Source organism: Channa argus, chromosome 3 (assembly GCF_033026475.1).
Source record: "Channa argus isolate prfri chromosome 3, Channa argus male v1.0, whole genome shotgun sequence".
Classification (NCBI taxonomy): Eukaryota; Metazoa; Chordata; class Actinopteri; order Anabantiformes; family Channidae; genus Channa; species Channa argus.
This window is the reverse complement of record NC_090199.1, coordinates 22,847,271-22,862,757: the sequence shown is the minus strand read 5'-3', so window position 1 is coordinate 22,862,757 and position 15,487 is coordinate 22,847,271. Positions and strand designations below refer to the sequence as shown.

The window sequence follows — 15,487 nt, the reverse complement described above, 5'->3', positions numbered from 1 at the left end:
GTTCCAATTCAGTTACTGACCAGAATAAAGTCAAATAAATATGTTGAATGCATTTGTTTACTCATGAAGCATTGCCATCTTTCTTAAAGCTTCACGTTTGCCATGGACATGTGACTTTTTCCTACCTTTCATCAGTGGAAAACTGTGAAATAATTGGCTGTATTGGATATTACGCCATCCACGTGCATGCACGCACTACATCTTCATGTGATTGCACAAGATTGAATGCAGAGCCAAGCTGCACTAGCATTAAAAATGATATAAGGAGCTATTAAACCCCCACTGTACACTTCACAAGAACACCAAAGATAACACACTTTAATGTTTGCCAAAAGCTGGTGAACATATCAGAATATTTAGCAGCTAAAGAGTCAGAGCACAAAGCAAACACAGAGAGAAAAGATGAGTGAACGTAAGGTCAAGTGAACAGACACAGAACTGCAACTAATGCTCCACACAATGTACTTTGACAGATTAATGTAAAAGTTAATGTAATTTTGTTAGAACATCTCAGCTGCCCATGATTCCAAGTATGAAATTGAAGTGTATGTAGATTTTTTCTGTTGATAGTATTGTGGTGGTTATATAATTGCATACAGCAAATATGAAGTCAAACCTGGTTGTTCTGGTAAAAAGCTAATTATTCCATTAAATTTCCACTTTTTCCTCTTCATCACTCCAGAAACTCCTTTGGGTTTCCATTATCCAAAGCCGCAGCCTTCCAGATCCTTACTCTACAAACTTGTCCCCACTCCCAGTCTCACTTCTCACTCACTCTTTGCAGAGGCAGGTACACACAACAAATTAGCTTTTAGAGGCAACATTGCCCGAGCCGGTGAACTACTAATTGTATGTCTCCAGATATTCTGCTCTACTTCCTTAATCCTTAAAGCTGTGTCAGGGTTTTCTCCCTTGTGCACAAAATTCACAGCACCTGCTGGTGCACATCAGCGCTTCTGCAGGTGTTCACCTAAGTGGGGACAGTTCGGCTGAATTGTTCCCACTTAGTCTTATTACGTTTCAGTTCCCTATAGCCTTCTTTACTGCTTTCAAACTACTTTTATTTCTTAAATATAAATAAAACAGTTACATCCCTGCAGTGCAGCTACTAAATGTGTTTATTTGCTCAAGTAGACAAATTAGAAATGTGTACAAATATAAAATATTTACCAGGCAATGCACTGTATAGGTCCTATAAGCTATTTAGTGTAATTTAATCTGTCCGTGATGATTTAGCACCTATACAACTTCATAATGAATACGATGTACAAGGCTACACTGTGTGTGCAGAATGGTGGAGTAAAAAGATGTTCTGCTCCGCACTGATTGACCATCATGGTTTTTGGGCATTAGAGAGAAAAGAATAGGAATAGACGAAATATTATTTGTCAGCAAAACTGATTATTCGCATCCACTGTAGGGTGGGACACACCAAGAGTTCTTAGATATTTTCAACCTGTCAATTTTTTTTACTGAAACTCTAGTCATATGGGTCTAAAAGTTTAACAGTGTTTATTAAATGCCACAAGTTTTGTTAAAGTGCCTAATTGCGTTGTTGGTCAGAGTTAGATAAGATTAGTACCACTATCATGTGTGTACAGTAAATATGGAACCACAGCTTCTGTGGTAGCTGTGAACAAAGGGAAACATCACCTTCTAGCAGCTCTTACTTTATTATTCAACCTATTATTTCTTGTTTATTCCAGAAGAAAAGTGAATTTAAAAATGACAAGTTGTGACTTTACAACAGAGACCTAAGATGCTGATAAGAAGAGATATTTAAATCTGGACAGAGCCAGGCTTGCTGTTTCTCAAGGTTTCTAATTTTGTGATGTCAGAATCTACTTAAGCCTTAAAACCGAATGGCATCAAATAAAAAAATGATAAACAAAAACTGCATCTTAATTTGTTTTTGGAGGAAACTTATTCATTTCAATAATTCAGAAAATCCAGAAAAGTTCCTTAAACATTTCCAGTAAATTTTAATCAACCTCCCATGTTGGACGGATTTTAGCCTATTTCTACTTCCACAGCACTTTTATAGGTTTAGCTCAGAAGGTAGAGCAGCTGTATGTGATCCACATGGTTAATGATTCAATTCCTGTTTCCTCCTGGCAATATTCTTTAGATACGACCATGGCCTCTAAGGACTCGCACCTAATTTCAACTTTAATTTCCCTTTAAAATTAAGTCCAAAGGTTTTTACAACCTGTGTAAAAATCTGATCACATTTTAGATCATGTTTGTGTATCAAGTCTAAAGGATTCAGAAACTTTCATGACCCTGTGTATGATGATATTTTCCCAGAATGCAAATTTGCTACTTAAATGGCAGCTGTCTTATTTTAAATTGCTGCACAAAGACTGAATTAACTCATCCTGCAGTCCACTTACAGCAGGTCTGCTTGTATTGACACTGTGGTCAAAGATGTGTGTGTTTTGAATTAAAATAATTTGAAGTCACTTGTTACACATGCACCTTATGGTATTCATAATTTAAAATTTGCAGGCTCCAAAACTCTCCATTCACCTTGTGTGTGCTCTTTTCACAGTGGGCATATGGAGCCTTTCTCGACCTGTGAGAAAGGCTTCCTAAGGCGAAGCTAGTGTATCTCAGAAGGCTTTCTCTCTGCATATCAGTGTTCACTGTATGTGAGGTGCAAATGGAAGAAATTAGATTCACACAGTTGTGTGTGTGTCAGAGTGTGTACGTGTCTTCATGTCTAACAGTCTCCTCACACTTTTCCCAATCAGATTAGTCTCCTTCATTTTCTGCTTTTTTCACTCTTGACCAGTGCAGCACTTCCCCTTGCACCTCCATCACACCCAGAAGTCCACTGCATGCACCTCCCATCCTGCCTGGCAGAGTATACACACACAGACACACACACAAACAGTCTTCCTAAGAAGTTTGTGAGGACACACTGGCGCTCCGACCGCCAAATGGCAGGGTGCATGCTGTAGCTCACATGGCAGAGAGACCAATAGTGACTGACTCAGCTACTGAATGATAAATAGAAAAGAGGAAAGACAGGGCTGACAGCATCTATATGTGCAAAGTCTCTGTGTGTACATCCATCTGTGTGTGTGCTCTAGCAGACAGGGACACACAGGTTATCAATGGAACTGTCAGATGATCAAAGGTCGAGGGGGCAAGACGAGGCTCCCCCAGCACTCCTTCCCTGTGTGTCCCAAATGAGAACTGGCAGCTACAGTGCTGTCCAACAGCATGACTACTCTGCATCCATCTTCCTCCGACAGAGAGTCGACCCAGAGCAGGTGAGCAAACTGTCAATTATCTCAAACATCATGCCATGATTTAGCGAAATGTCTGTGTTCTCAGCTGTGAAATGGTGAGGTTGAAAGTTAAAAAGAGTCCTCTGCTCACTTAAATGATCTAACATTAACTATTCTGGGTAAACATTTATCCGGAATTATTTTGACTTTGAGTAGAACTCTTTTCAATGGCATGGCAGGCTGGGGGCCCAAGAGGGGCTTTAGTTTCATCCACTGGAAACCCATATGTCTTGTACTGTACGCCTGTGGTGCATCAGCCTGGGCGCTGAAGAACTGCTGCTCAATATGTGTGCAACTCTGCTCTGTTACCTCCAATGAGAATTGATCACCACTTTTGTCTCTGCTGCTACACACCCAGTACACACACATACACACACATACACACAATGAGTAAAAAAGAAAAGAAGCAAGAAAACTGCTATTTCAGTGATCAGAATTTAGATTTTTTGTTTAGGTATTTTTAGTGTCGATCTTCTAAATATGAAATTATTTTAGTTACAGATATCTGTGTAGTAAATTATCCACCATTCAGCTGATAAAAAATATTATCTATGAATCCTTGAATTTCTCACATGCCTGCCAAAAAGATCTACACCAATGTGGTGCACAGCATTTCTAAGCCTGCATAAAGTTCTGAAATGATTAAACGCTTTGTCATATCATTTTTTTATTGCTGTCTATGTATTGTACCTAGTAGATTGTAGATAAGACTGGGTATTAAACATAGATACTTTCATCGCACCAACCAAACTGCTTTGATCTGAGAGAGGAGGGCAGAAGATCAGTGAGTGTTAGCGACTGATTATTCGTTCTTCTTAAACTTTGCTCAATAATTAATAGCAGGTTTATTTGAATTTTCAATATTTTACATTTAATCAGGGGAGATATTGAGTCTGTGTGACTTTGCCATTGCAGTCAGTTGGCAGTGCATCTCAGCATTGATCCTACAAGTCTCTGGATCACCACTGGAGGGAGGGAACATTATTCTCTCATTTAGTGTTGTTATGATGATGATGGGGAGCACTGTCTAACACATTAGTCCAAAATCTCCCATAGGTGTTTAATTGAATTGAGAATTGGTAACTGCAGGCCATAGCACATTATTCACATCATTTTCATACTCATCAAAACATTCAGTGACCCCTTGTGCAATGACCCCCAATGATGGAGGTCATTACTAGGGGGTGAACTGGGTGTCTGGAGTGTTCTGCTCACAGTTGGGCCCTGTTAGGTTGTCTCTAAATGAGACGGGTCATTTTTCACTGCTGGTTTTTTTCTATCTGCACCAGATCCACAGTCCCTTTGGCATGTGGCCCAGGTGTCTCCTATGGTTTTGCACCTAGTCAGCCTTCAGTCAGCACATTTCACGCAATCTATGACGTCTATGGCAACATAAAAAACAAAAACACATTCACACGTGTGGAAACCGGCTTTCACGTTTTTGGCATGAAGGTGAAACATCTAATTTGACTCTCAGCAGCTAAGGGAGGAGATCTGCATAATTCAGTGTATTTGATTATCTAAATGTCATAATTATTGATTAACGATTACAAACGTGGGGCAGTAAGGATACTTTACAGGTGAGAAACATCTCAGCATGGTAAAATAAGGCTAAATTGGAATGTTATGGTTTGGTTGTTTCAAGAGCATTTCAATGAGTAGCTATAGTTCAACTATGAGATATTATCAGTGGAATGCAGCTGAAACAATATGTTTCCTGCTCCTCAAGTATATTGAAATTTAAATATCAGCAGAGTGACAGCTGGGATCAGCACCAGTCCCCCAGGAGCCTTAACAAGATAAACACTTTAGATAATGGATGTGTGAATAAAGTAAAAATACGTTCTCAGTCTCTCTCTTCCCCGCACTTTTGTAATACACACACAAACAATACAATACTGTGCATTCAAACTTTTATTCGGTGTAGACCAGTTGTTTTTAATTATTAGCTAAATAAATTCTGAATGTGCCTTGCAGTGTGCCCCTTAAAAGATGAGGACTACTTATTATTGAAGAAGTATAGAGGCAAAAAGGAGCAGGGATGTAGAGGCTTCTGTGACCTCTGAACTGCTCTCCTGCAATGCCCCTTGCAAAGTGTACGGATCAGAAAATAAAACCCTGCAGCTGTTCAATATAAAAGAATTGAAGGGACAGGAAGTCGTACACATTAGTATTCAAAGATGCATCACTGCGGTGACTGTGCAGTTGGTAAATTGTTCATGTTAACACTTTCGTGGCATGATCACCACTGCCCATTACCATGAGGTAATGGATCTCATCATGGTGTTGCTGAGCTAAAAGTTGCCCTGTGGATCTGTCTCAGCTAAAGTCTGGTCATGATGTTTAAGGAAACACTGAAAATCTAATATTGCGTGGCATTTCTTTTCTCCTCCTATCGAAAGGTTTTCTTGTTGGAGCCCATATGTGCAGCTTTAGGAAAAATCACCTCTCTTGGGAAGTGACTCAAACATTTATGTCCCCTCTGGCCCCCCCCTTTTTTTCTCTCTAACAGACAGGGTGACATGCAGAGGGCATCTGCCCCAGTCAGAAACAGCAGGTTTCACTAAGTCCCACAGATTGCTCATCAGGTTTTTGTAAATAATTAAAACTCACACTTTCAGCAACCTCTGTGGGAATTACCATAGACAAAATATATATTGAAATGTGATACTCTCATTTAGAATTTTGTACAGTGTATTTTTACATGTAATAAAAGTCTGGAGCTATGCATGTTGCTCTGCAAGGCTGAGCAGGGGGGCCGCAAATATCATTAAATGCTGATGCTACAGCAACAGGGCAATGTAGTCACAATGACAACGCTGACATGGTGTAATATTTATCATGTTTGACATCACAGTTTTACATATTGACATGCTCACAATTACGCTGGCATGCTAACATTTGCAACAGACCAATGCGTCACTGGCAAAGCTAAAAATCGTGTTTTTAAACTTTCTTACAAGCCCGTATAGCAGATTTAAGTCCATTGCATTAATTTAGTTTATCACTAATTCCTGTCCCTGTGATTGAAGCCACACCCTCTCATCCACCGTATCCTCTAATTTCTCTCTCATGCCCCATTTTGTCCTTCCTTTACACTATAAAGTGCTGGACTCATAAACACGGCAGCAGCTTGCCTGCAGTCTGCAGCATATGTCGCTTGCTGCTATTAGGTGATGCTATATTGGAGAAAATGTTTGCATATTTCATTTTTCCCCACCAAGGCCTTTTAATGTGATTCCGTGCAATAGAAAGAGACAGAGCTTTAAGCTTGAAGCCAAATACATCAGAAATGAAACATGAATGAGTTCCCTGAATGGGTGCATTACTGAAAGACACATTTATTACAATGATTTAAATACAATACAGCAATACAGTATTGGTGACTTTCAGTTAGATCACCCATTGAAGTGATTAATGGGATCTATAGGGCTCTTTTTAATTCTTTTGTCTACTCTGAGCAGAACGGTGTGCACTGCTGTATGTGCGTGTGTGTGTGTGTGCGTGCGTGTGTGTGTAGAAGTCCGACCTAATGAGTTCAGAACAATTTACATAGTTTTGCTGCAGCTGTCACACACCGGATCACCAATGGCATGTTTCAGCATCACTCCCTCCAAGCCAACACCAAGAGAGGCAGATAAAAGAGCAAGATACAGACAGTACAGAAGGAGGAGGGAGGGAGTAAGCAGGAGGGGGGAGTTGCTGGGGTTCGGAGCTACAGCTCTGTATTGGCCATTTGAATGGGAGGGGTTGCTTTTCTCTATCTTTCCCACTGCCTTCACTGAGAAGCAAAGAGTGAGCAGCACACATAGAGCGCACACACAAAACACACACAAATATATACCATTCGAGGCTGGTGAACCATGTCAGGAAACGGGACAAACCAGGAGCTGAGGTTAAAACATTTCATGCAGGGCAGTGAGGAACCAGCCAGATGAAGAGTGTCAGGGAGTGAAGACATCAAGCAGGCTTGCTGGTTAGTGAGGGGGGGGGCTGAGACAGACAGACCATAAAGATGTGTGACTAAGCTGCTGCTTCCCGCCTGTCAGAGAAGTTTGAAGGAGTGCTGCTCTCATGGCAGGACCAACAACACAGGAGCCCTTGAAGGTGACATGTACACTTTACTCTGCATGTATTTAATATTGATATTTTTCTCACTTTGTCTTTTGCTGGGATTTTTCCTATAGGCTTTTCTCGCCCGCTTTCTTTACCGTGATGGATTAAATTGGATGAAGATTTCAATTAATTGAACAAGTGTGTTATTCAGTTTTCCAGTGTGTGACCTGCTGGGGTGCAACCCCAGCAATTGCTTTTGTAATCTACAGTATTAATTATAATATATTGCCTAGTTGTTGTTTTTTTTTAGGTTTTGTTTTCTACAAAATGTCTGCAAAATGTTATATAAAACAAACTAAAGCTGTTGTATTTGAGAAGATGAAAATAGACATTTTTGTACTATATTTACTCCATTATTACACATTACACTAAAGCAACTGTTAACATTTTCCAGAGTCCAAGAGCATCTTTAAATTACTTGTTTTGTCCAAACAGCAGCTCAAAACGTAACACTTTTGATTTATAAAAACATAATTAAAGATAATGAAAAAATTAATTTTCTTTTTTTACAAATTAGAAACCCATGGGGCCAGGTTCTGTTTGCCATTTTGCTTGTGAAATGTTCACATTTCAGCCAGTTAATGTTTTAGAATGACTGCTTTGTAATTTCTTTGAGCAATAAGTAATTGTTGCCAATTGATTTTAGTTAATTAACTCTTAATCTATAAAATGACGAAAAACTATAACTGAATAATTTTAGCGGTAGTCATTTAGGGAGGAAATATTGTATCTTGCTACATCAGTAGTTCATGCACTGCTGACTGGCCTCTTTTACTATGTCAGGATTGTTGAGAATTTATTTCCTCACAGCCATGTACACATCCACAGGTCAAGGTTGGTCCTTGACCCTGCTAAATGCAATAAAATGCTCAGTGGTCTCCAATGATCCAAAACAGCGGACTATGAGGTGCAACTGACTGGCACCAGTCTTATTGCTCAAAAGACACTGTAGAGACGCGTGGGGGACATCCCACAGCCCCCAAACCTTCATGACGAAGTGCTGAATACAGTTTTTCTTTTGTGTAGTACAGAATTTTGTCTAAACATTATATCTAACTCAAAAAAAATAGTGCTCACGCTTCCCAAACTTATCAGTGGAATGAAATTCATTTGATTGATTGAACGCAACAAAAGGGAATGTGTAATTTGATGGCTCACAAAACTGACGAAGCCAAACAGGGCAGTGAATGAGATGGTGCAAATCTGTAGTAGTAAGCAAAACAGAAGTGCCTAACTGCACTTTTAAACCGGTGAAGACCAAGACTCCTCAGGCTGGATCAGAGTTGCTGCATTGTAATCTGTGACCATACTTTCACTCCATTCTTATTTATCCAATATATAGTATAAATATAGCCTTTAATATTGCTTGTCATAAAGACGATACTTGGTGTATCCATCCTGGCACAGAGGTCATAAAATCCCGCTCACCTGGGGGCTTGCTTGGGCAACAATGCAGGCAATACACAGAAAAGCATAAACCTGAGCTTTCCAATCTTTCTCACAGTTTGTATTCATTTGCCCTCTGGAGCTAGAGAGGGTTCCCCTTCACATGCCCTCTGCTCTGTGGTAGGGGGCTACTCCTGAGCAATTCTTTAGCAGCACAGTCTTCAAATGAAGACAGAAAGTTGTTGTATTGATCATGACTCCTGACATCTAATCAGTGATAATGAGCATGTAGTGGCTGATAATTGCCCTTTTGTACATGCTTCAAAACTATCATTTTACTGTCTTGACTGCAAGTTGTATATCAAAAGGAAAAACTCGAGCTCTTCTCCTAAATAAAAAATTATAGGTTTGACATTTGTCCCTATCACTCATCTTTCAGACCCAGCACAAGTGCATTGCCAACTTTGCCCTCTGCTGCTGCTTTGCTGTGCTGGTGGCGCTGATCTTTTCATCTGTGTACATCTGGGGGGACAGTGAGGATGGAATCTCAGAGGAAAACTGCAGCAACGACTGCCAGTAAGATGTTCTGAAAGAGAATAAAAATAACAAGTCTGTGTGTTGCTAATGAATTATTATCCATTGAAGGCACTGAAGGCTCCAGAAACTGAAGTAGGATGTGTTACTTTCAGCATCGTACTTTTGGAAAACATTCCCGACGACCTCTCTCTCTCCGTGGATGGCAGAGCCCACCTCCCTCTCTCTGTTGGCTTTCACACACTGTTGGACCAGGCAAAGCAAACGGTTGAGGTGGTGTCACCTGTCTGGGACTTAAACTCCTGGGACTTGAAAACAACGCCAAGTGCTGCCAAACAGGTACAAAGTCATGGCAGACAGTCCTAACACATCCCCCAACTTCCCTACAGAACACGAACCGGCTGCATTTCCCAGGTGTTCTGTAAGAAGAAATGCAATTATTTTCCAGTAAATCTGTATGTAGACTCTTAATGAGGTTACTCCTGCTAATACATACTGTAGGCATTAACCTTTTAAAAGACATCTGACAACACTACAGTAATACAGAACTTGTCTTTCTTCCTCAGGGTCAGCTTTTGTTCCAGAGGCTGCTCAGCCTGAAATCTCGTGGGGTTAAACTTATGATTGCCAGCAGTCTGACTAACTCTGCTGAACTGAAGATGCTGGCAGCACACAGTGAGTAGCTGTCCTTGTTTATATTTCATTAAAACTAATTGTTAGGCCACTGTAGCAAACCGCAATGAAAAGTTATGTTTCTTAATACGTTCACCTTGCACACGAACCAACCCGCCTCATCCAGCCTGCCCCGAACACAGGCAAGATTTTAAAAAACCATGATTGTGCAAAGGTCCCTGACGGATTTACTGTCAAAGCCTTTGCCTCTCAGGCCGCCTGCTTGCTTTGCCCACACGTCAGTCACACAGTCTGAGGCCAACTGGCCCATTTCCACCATACTCTCCGCTTTATTTATTTAAAAGTTTTGTGCTAAACACCACTCTCATGTTGTCTAGATGCAGAGGTCCATTTCGTCAACATGACAGCTTTAACGAGGGGAGGACTTCGTTCCTCATTCTGGACGGTGGATCAGAAGCACTTTTACATTGGGAGTGCCGACATGGACTGGAGGTCGCTCTCCAAGGTAACAGCTCGCCACTACAATATGAATGTGCAAAGTAAAACAAGCTGCTGGGAGAAACGTGCTGTGAAAACTGCAGTTAATTGTGGTCAGGGGCACAGTTCTTTGAATACACCCACTTTTAAGTTACTTTAGATTAAAGCGTTTGCCAAATGACTAAATGTAAAGGCCTGGCCCCCCCAAGAATAAAAACTGGACTAGATGGGTTCCAGTTTACACCTGCACCTTTATTCCACTCACTCTGTTCAGGAGTCAGGAATGATTTAAGGTTTCTCTCTGAGGCAGGCGAACAAACAAGTAATACTTCAGTTCGACTTTAATAAGTATTTCATAATAAAGTAATAACCAGAGAGCATTAGTGCATTGTAACATGTGCTCTACGGTCACTTTGCATGGTTCAACATTTGCTGAAGCCAGAACTAGAAGTAGAAGTGCTGTTGAGTGTAATTAACTAAAGAGCCTTAAGAAAGAAGGAATGGACCCATCTAGAATATGAATGTGCCTGGTGTATGGACAGAGAGAGAGATAATGATAGATACAGGAGGGGGCAAAGCAGAATGTGCATTAATTCAGCCTGTATGAGAAGACAACGGACTGAAACCTCTGTGCGCTTCTTTCTGGGTCATGCATCAAAACAGAATAAACACAAAACTAATTTCTGTGTAGATAATGACCAGCAAAGATTATATTTAGAACAATTATCTGTTCTTACCTTTTGAATTATGCTGAATTCACTCTGCATATATTCATTTTAGCTATGGGCTATGCCAGTGCTTATTTGTAAAACCCTTTTTCTAATGACTAAACAATATTCCTAACATCCTCGGCTGTTGTGTTAGAGGTAATTTGATATAAAACCCATACTTAGATATGTCTAAAAGCAGCATGTTAGCATGCTGATGTTGTCATTTAGTTTACTACAGCCTCACAGAGCTTCACACTGTGGCCTTTTAGTTCCTCTTGACATTTTTCTGTACGGACTGATTGATTGTGAGTATTCAATGGTGAACCTTGTTTTATTTGTTTGTCTAACTCTCCTTCCTTTCTCGCATGTGCAAAGCATGTCTATCCAGAAGTCATCTGACATTCACAGTGCAACTTTTCTGCTGTGTCACCATTTCCTGTGTGCTCTTGTCTGACTCCCCACAGAGGAAAGAGCTGGGGGTGGCAGTGTATAACTGCAGCTGTCTGGCTCTGGACCTCCACAGAGTCTTTTCATTTTACTGGCAGCTCCATGAGAGGGACTACATCCCCTCCATCTGGTCAAAGAGAGTTACAGCCCTCTACGGGAAGCATGATGCCCTGGAGTTGCAACTCAATGCTACCAAGGCCTCTGCCTATGTGTCTGTGAGGAACACCTTAGTTATTGAACAATTATTATTGCATGTTACCACATACTAAGTTAGCCAGAAATAAAGTACCATAAACCAAGCAATGGGAAATGCTGCAGTAGAGGCTATGAGCATGTAATAACCTCTATGACTGGTTTAGATTTCTCCTGAGGCACCAATTTCCTGCCTCTGAGTTAGGTGATGACCATCTTTATGAAAGTTTTATTACCAACTAATAGCTGACACACACAGGGGGTGATTAATCATGTTAATATCATGCTGAGGAGCATCTGGACTCTTAATATTGCAGTACCTCAGCCTAGTTTGACGTTAATGAACCTTGTTACCCTCTAAGCGACATAGTGCTTATCAGTTGTATTCAGGCCATTTATCAGCCATAGCAACTAATGGCTGTCGCAGGCGGCCGGCAACCTGCTTCATCACATGGTTGTGGAAGTGGAGATCGTTGTTGTATGTAATCAAATATGTAATGTAATCAAATAAATGCTGTTGTCAACTTTTGTTTGTGGAACTGAATATTAAGAACCGAGCATGCTAACTTGCCTGTGTGATTTATCCTTTCTCCAGACCTCCCCCGAACTCTTTTGTTCCAAAGATCGCACCAGAGATACAGACGCCATTTATCAAGTCATCCAGAGCGCAAAGACGTTCATCTTCATTTCTGTGACAGACTACCTGCCGCTGGTGAACAGGAGTTTTAGAGGAACCTTAATCACAAGGTAGAGATCCTTCAGAGCTCTGACATCTAAACATGCTTTTTGTGACAACATGTATGAGATCAGGTCATGTGCACATCATGTATGTGTCCACTCCAGAGCGCAACAAAATCTATTATATACTGCTTTTTATTGATCATCTCTGATACCTTGACTCCAATTTGACAAACACTGTGTATGTGATCAGTGCCTTTTGAATTGGAAATTATTGCTTCCTAACATTGAAAGTATCAATAGGTATTGGTCATTCATCGATGAAGCTATCAGGGAGGCCGTGGTCCTGAGGGGAGTAAGAGTTCGTCTGCTGATAAGTTTCTGGAAAAAGACTCACCCTCTCACCTTTAACTTTGTCACCTCCCTCAAGTCGCTCTGCATGCAGCTGCACAACTGTTCTCTCGAGGTGGTATGTGAACGAACAAAAGCTGGAGCAGTGAATGTCTGCACATTCTTTTTCATTCATTAGGAAACTATTGACTTAGTGTTATTAGAATATGGGTTGATTATATATTGATTTTTCCGTTTTTTGCAGAGATTTTTTAGTCACAGGGCGCAGCAGGATGATATTCAACATGGGCTCAACCACAACAAGTACATGGTGACCGACAGCGCTGTCTACATCGGTAGGAAACGAATTAGAAAATGTACACCATATTTATTACACTATAGCCAGGGGACAGGCAGGGGACATCAACCAGCTTAGCTCTGTCTAATGGCAAAGAAAAAAACATCTCACTAGTTATAATGTCGTGTTGCATTTTGCTTCTACAAAAGCTAAAGCAGATATAACATGCAAGTCAGCGAGCCTCCAGATGATTTGACTGTTGAGTGGAGCAACGATGGCTTTCCTAAAACCTGAAGTAAACTAATATGTTATATTATAATATATATACTAAAATATTCCTTTAATACATTTGCTCATGTACATATAGACAAACAAGAGCCAAACAAGAAGTGCATTTACAAACCAGGAGAAAAAAAGATTTGTCTTCATGTACAGTAACTACCATATTACCTAAGGTTTTTCTTTGTCCACAGGTAACCATGACTGGGTTGGCAGTGACTTTGCAATTAATGCAGGAGTTGGGTTGGTCATCAGGATGAAAACCAGTCTCAAAGACAGGGGTGTGACAATCCTGGAGCATCTAAAGGCGGCTTTTGAAAGAGACTGGGGGTCACGTTACGCTAAGAGCCTATAAGCAAGCCAATAAAGAAATGTGCAACAATCAGAAATGCAAGAGGACACGAAGGGAACCAGATGGAACAGCCCTTTATATTTATAAGCACAGAATGTCTTTCTATAGCCTAATGCCTCATAAGCCTGAATACTAGAAGTAGAGAAAACATGTAACCATATATAGGAATGTAGAATTGATTGTGTTCGACTTGACTTTGATTTTGTGTTTTTTTTAATAGGTCAACTTACTTTCAATGAAGGCAACGGTGAATTGTTGTTTTTCTCAGTCGTTTTAGAACAATTCTCAGATCAGAAATGAAATTCTATACTTGTTCAACCTCTACATCATCTAACTCACTCGTGCACACTGCTTAAGTAATTTCTCATTCAAATTGCAATGCAAACACTTATGTACAATGAGCTGTTTTTTCCTGCATTTCCAGTTGCTCATGTCAGGTTGACCAAAATGCATCATACTGATTCTCCAAAACATAGGCATTTTTTGCAAATACATCCAAAATTGATGAATTTCTCTCAGGTCGATCTAAATTTTCACGAAAGATTGGAAATGTGCAAAGATTTTGATCAACCAGTGGTCAACACGCCATTTCTCTAAAATAGCTCAGAGGTGCAGCTCAGTAACCCTTCAGTTGGCAGGCATGTTGTATGTAGGCAGAGCACAGCTTTGTGGTACAATTTCTGGCAAGGAAAGATCAAGGAAAGGAACAGCACTAACTGCTGTCTCCTTTGTGCTATGCAGTGCTGTGAAACTCTTTTCTCTGTAGCTCAGTCACAGTAAAAACAGTAAAAGTGTAGATGTGATTCCTGTAAAATCTTTGGCGTCTCCCACAAACAGTGATGGGAAACTTTTTACTGCTTAAATTTATAGATGGCATAGAGAAAAAGTGCAGTCGTTTGCATTTCTCTATGGTCATCAAAATCTTAGCCTTTACTAAAAGACATAGTTTACATCAAGAAATACTTACCATACATTAAGTTAGGTTGAAATGACTTACACATTTTGATTATTTGGTTGTAAATGATGATGAGACTTATTCACGGATTTGAATACTTAGTTCAGATTTATAATGTATTTAATTGTGCTGTTTGTATAAATTGTTTTGACAAAGGCACTTACTGTTTTGCCAATTTTAAGGCGGATTTTAGAAATGTAACAGTGCAGTTGGGAAAAACTTTAATGGTATGACTGGGTTATAGTTACAGGGTTACAGTTACAGTAGTAATATCTAACTACTTTATCAGTTGTTGACTGTTATGTGAGCATGTACTGCTGCATGAATATTGGAGGCAATATTCTACTACAAACCGTATACTATGACAAACAATATTTAATCTATATATGGGAAATTCATAAAATAAATCTCCCATCAAACTCACCAAAGCAAGTTACATTTTCTATCTATTTCTATATCTGCACAGTATTTGGAGGATTTAGCTAATAACCTTTTTTCCATATTGTGTTGATTTCAGTATCACTACGTTGTGAAGCATATAACAAATATTTTTACACTATTCCCACAAAACAAGGTCAGGTACGTGGCTCAGCAGATAAGAGTAGACTTTTGTGTGTTTTTCCTCCTCTTCATTGTGTTCCTGCTTATATGTGTGTATATATATATATATATATATATATAGATAGATAGATAGATAGATAGATAGATAGATAGATAGATAGATAGATAGATAGATAGATAGATAGATAGATAGATAGATAGATAGATAGATAGATAGATAGACTATATTGCCAAAAGTATTCG

General features: G+C 39.8%; 1 protein-coding gene across 2 annotated transcripts; it reads left to right on the top strand.

The window, feature by feature from the left end:
- The first annotated feature begins 2,937 nt into the window (after nt 1-2,937).
- Nucleotides 2,938-15,257, top strand: pld5 (phospholipase D family member 5). 2 transcript variants are annotated; one of them, XM_067499638.1, is made up of 10 exons: nt 2,938-3,278; nt 9,238-9,374; nt 9,488-9,671; nt 9,899-10,007; nt 10,343-10,470; nt 11,617-11,814; nt 12,387-12,538; nt 12,773-12,938; nt 13,065-13,155; nt 13,571-15,257. In XM_067499638.1, the coding sequence occupies exons 1-10, from the start codon at nt 3,120-3,122 to the stop codon at nt 13,729-13,731; spliced, it is 1,485 nt and encodes a 494-aa protein (XP_067355739.1). In that variant the 5' UTR covers nt 2,938-3,119; the 3' UTR covers nt 13,732-15,257. The 2 variants fall into 2 exon arrangements, with proteins under 2 accessions (XP_067355739.1, XP_067355740.1); XM_067499639.1 differs by lacking the exon at nt 2,938-3,278 and adding an exon at nt 7,021-7,403.
- The last annotated feature ends 230 nt before the right edge of the window (nt 15,258-15,487 follow it).

Coding starts and splice junctions, on each gene's coding strand:
- pld5 (XM_067499638.1), top strand. CDS start 3,120: ATGGAACTGTCAGATGATCAAAGGTCGAGGGGGCAAGACGAGGCTCCC. Junction 9,375..9,487: donor AACTGCAGCAACGACTGCCA/GTAAGATGTTCT, acceptor TGTTACTTTCAG/CATCGTACTTTTGGAAAACA. Junction 13,156..13,570: donor CGACAGCGCTGTCTACATCG/GTAGGAAACGAA, acceptor CTTTGTCCACAG/GTAACCATGACTGGGTTGGC.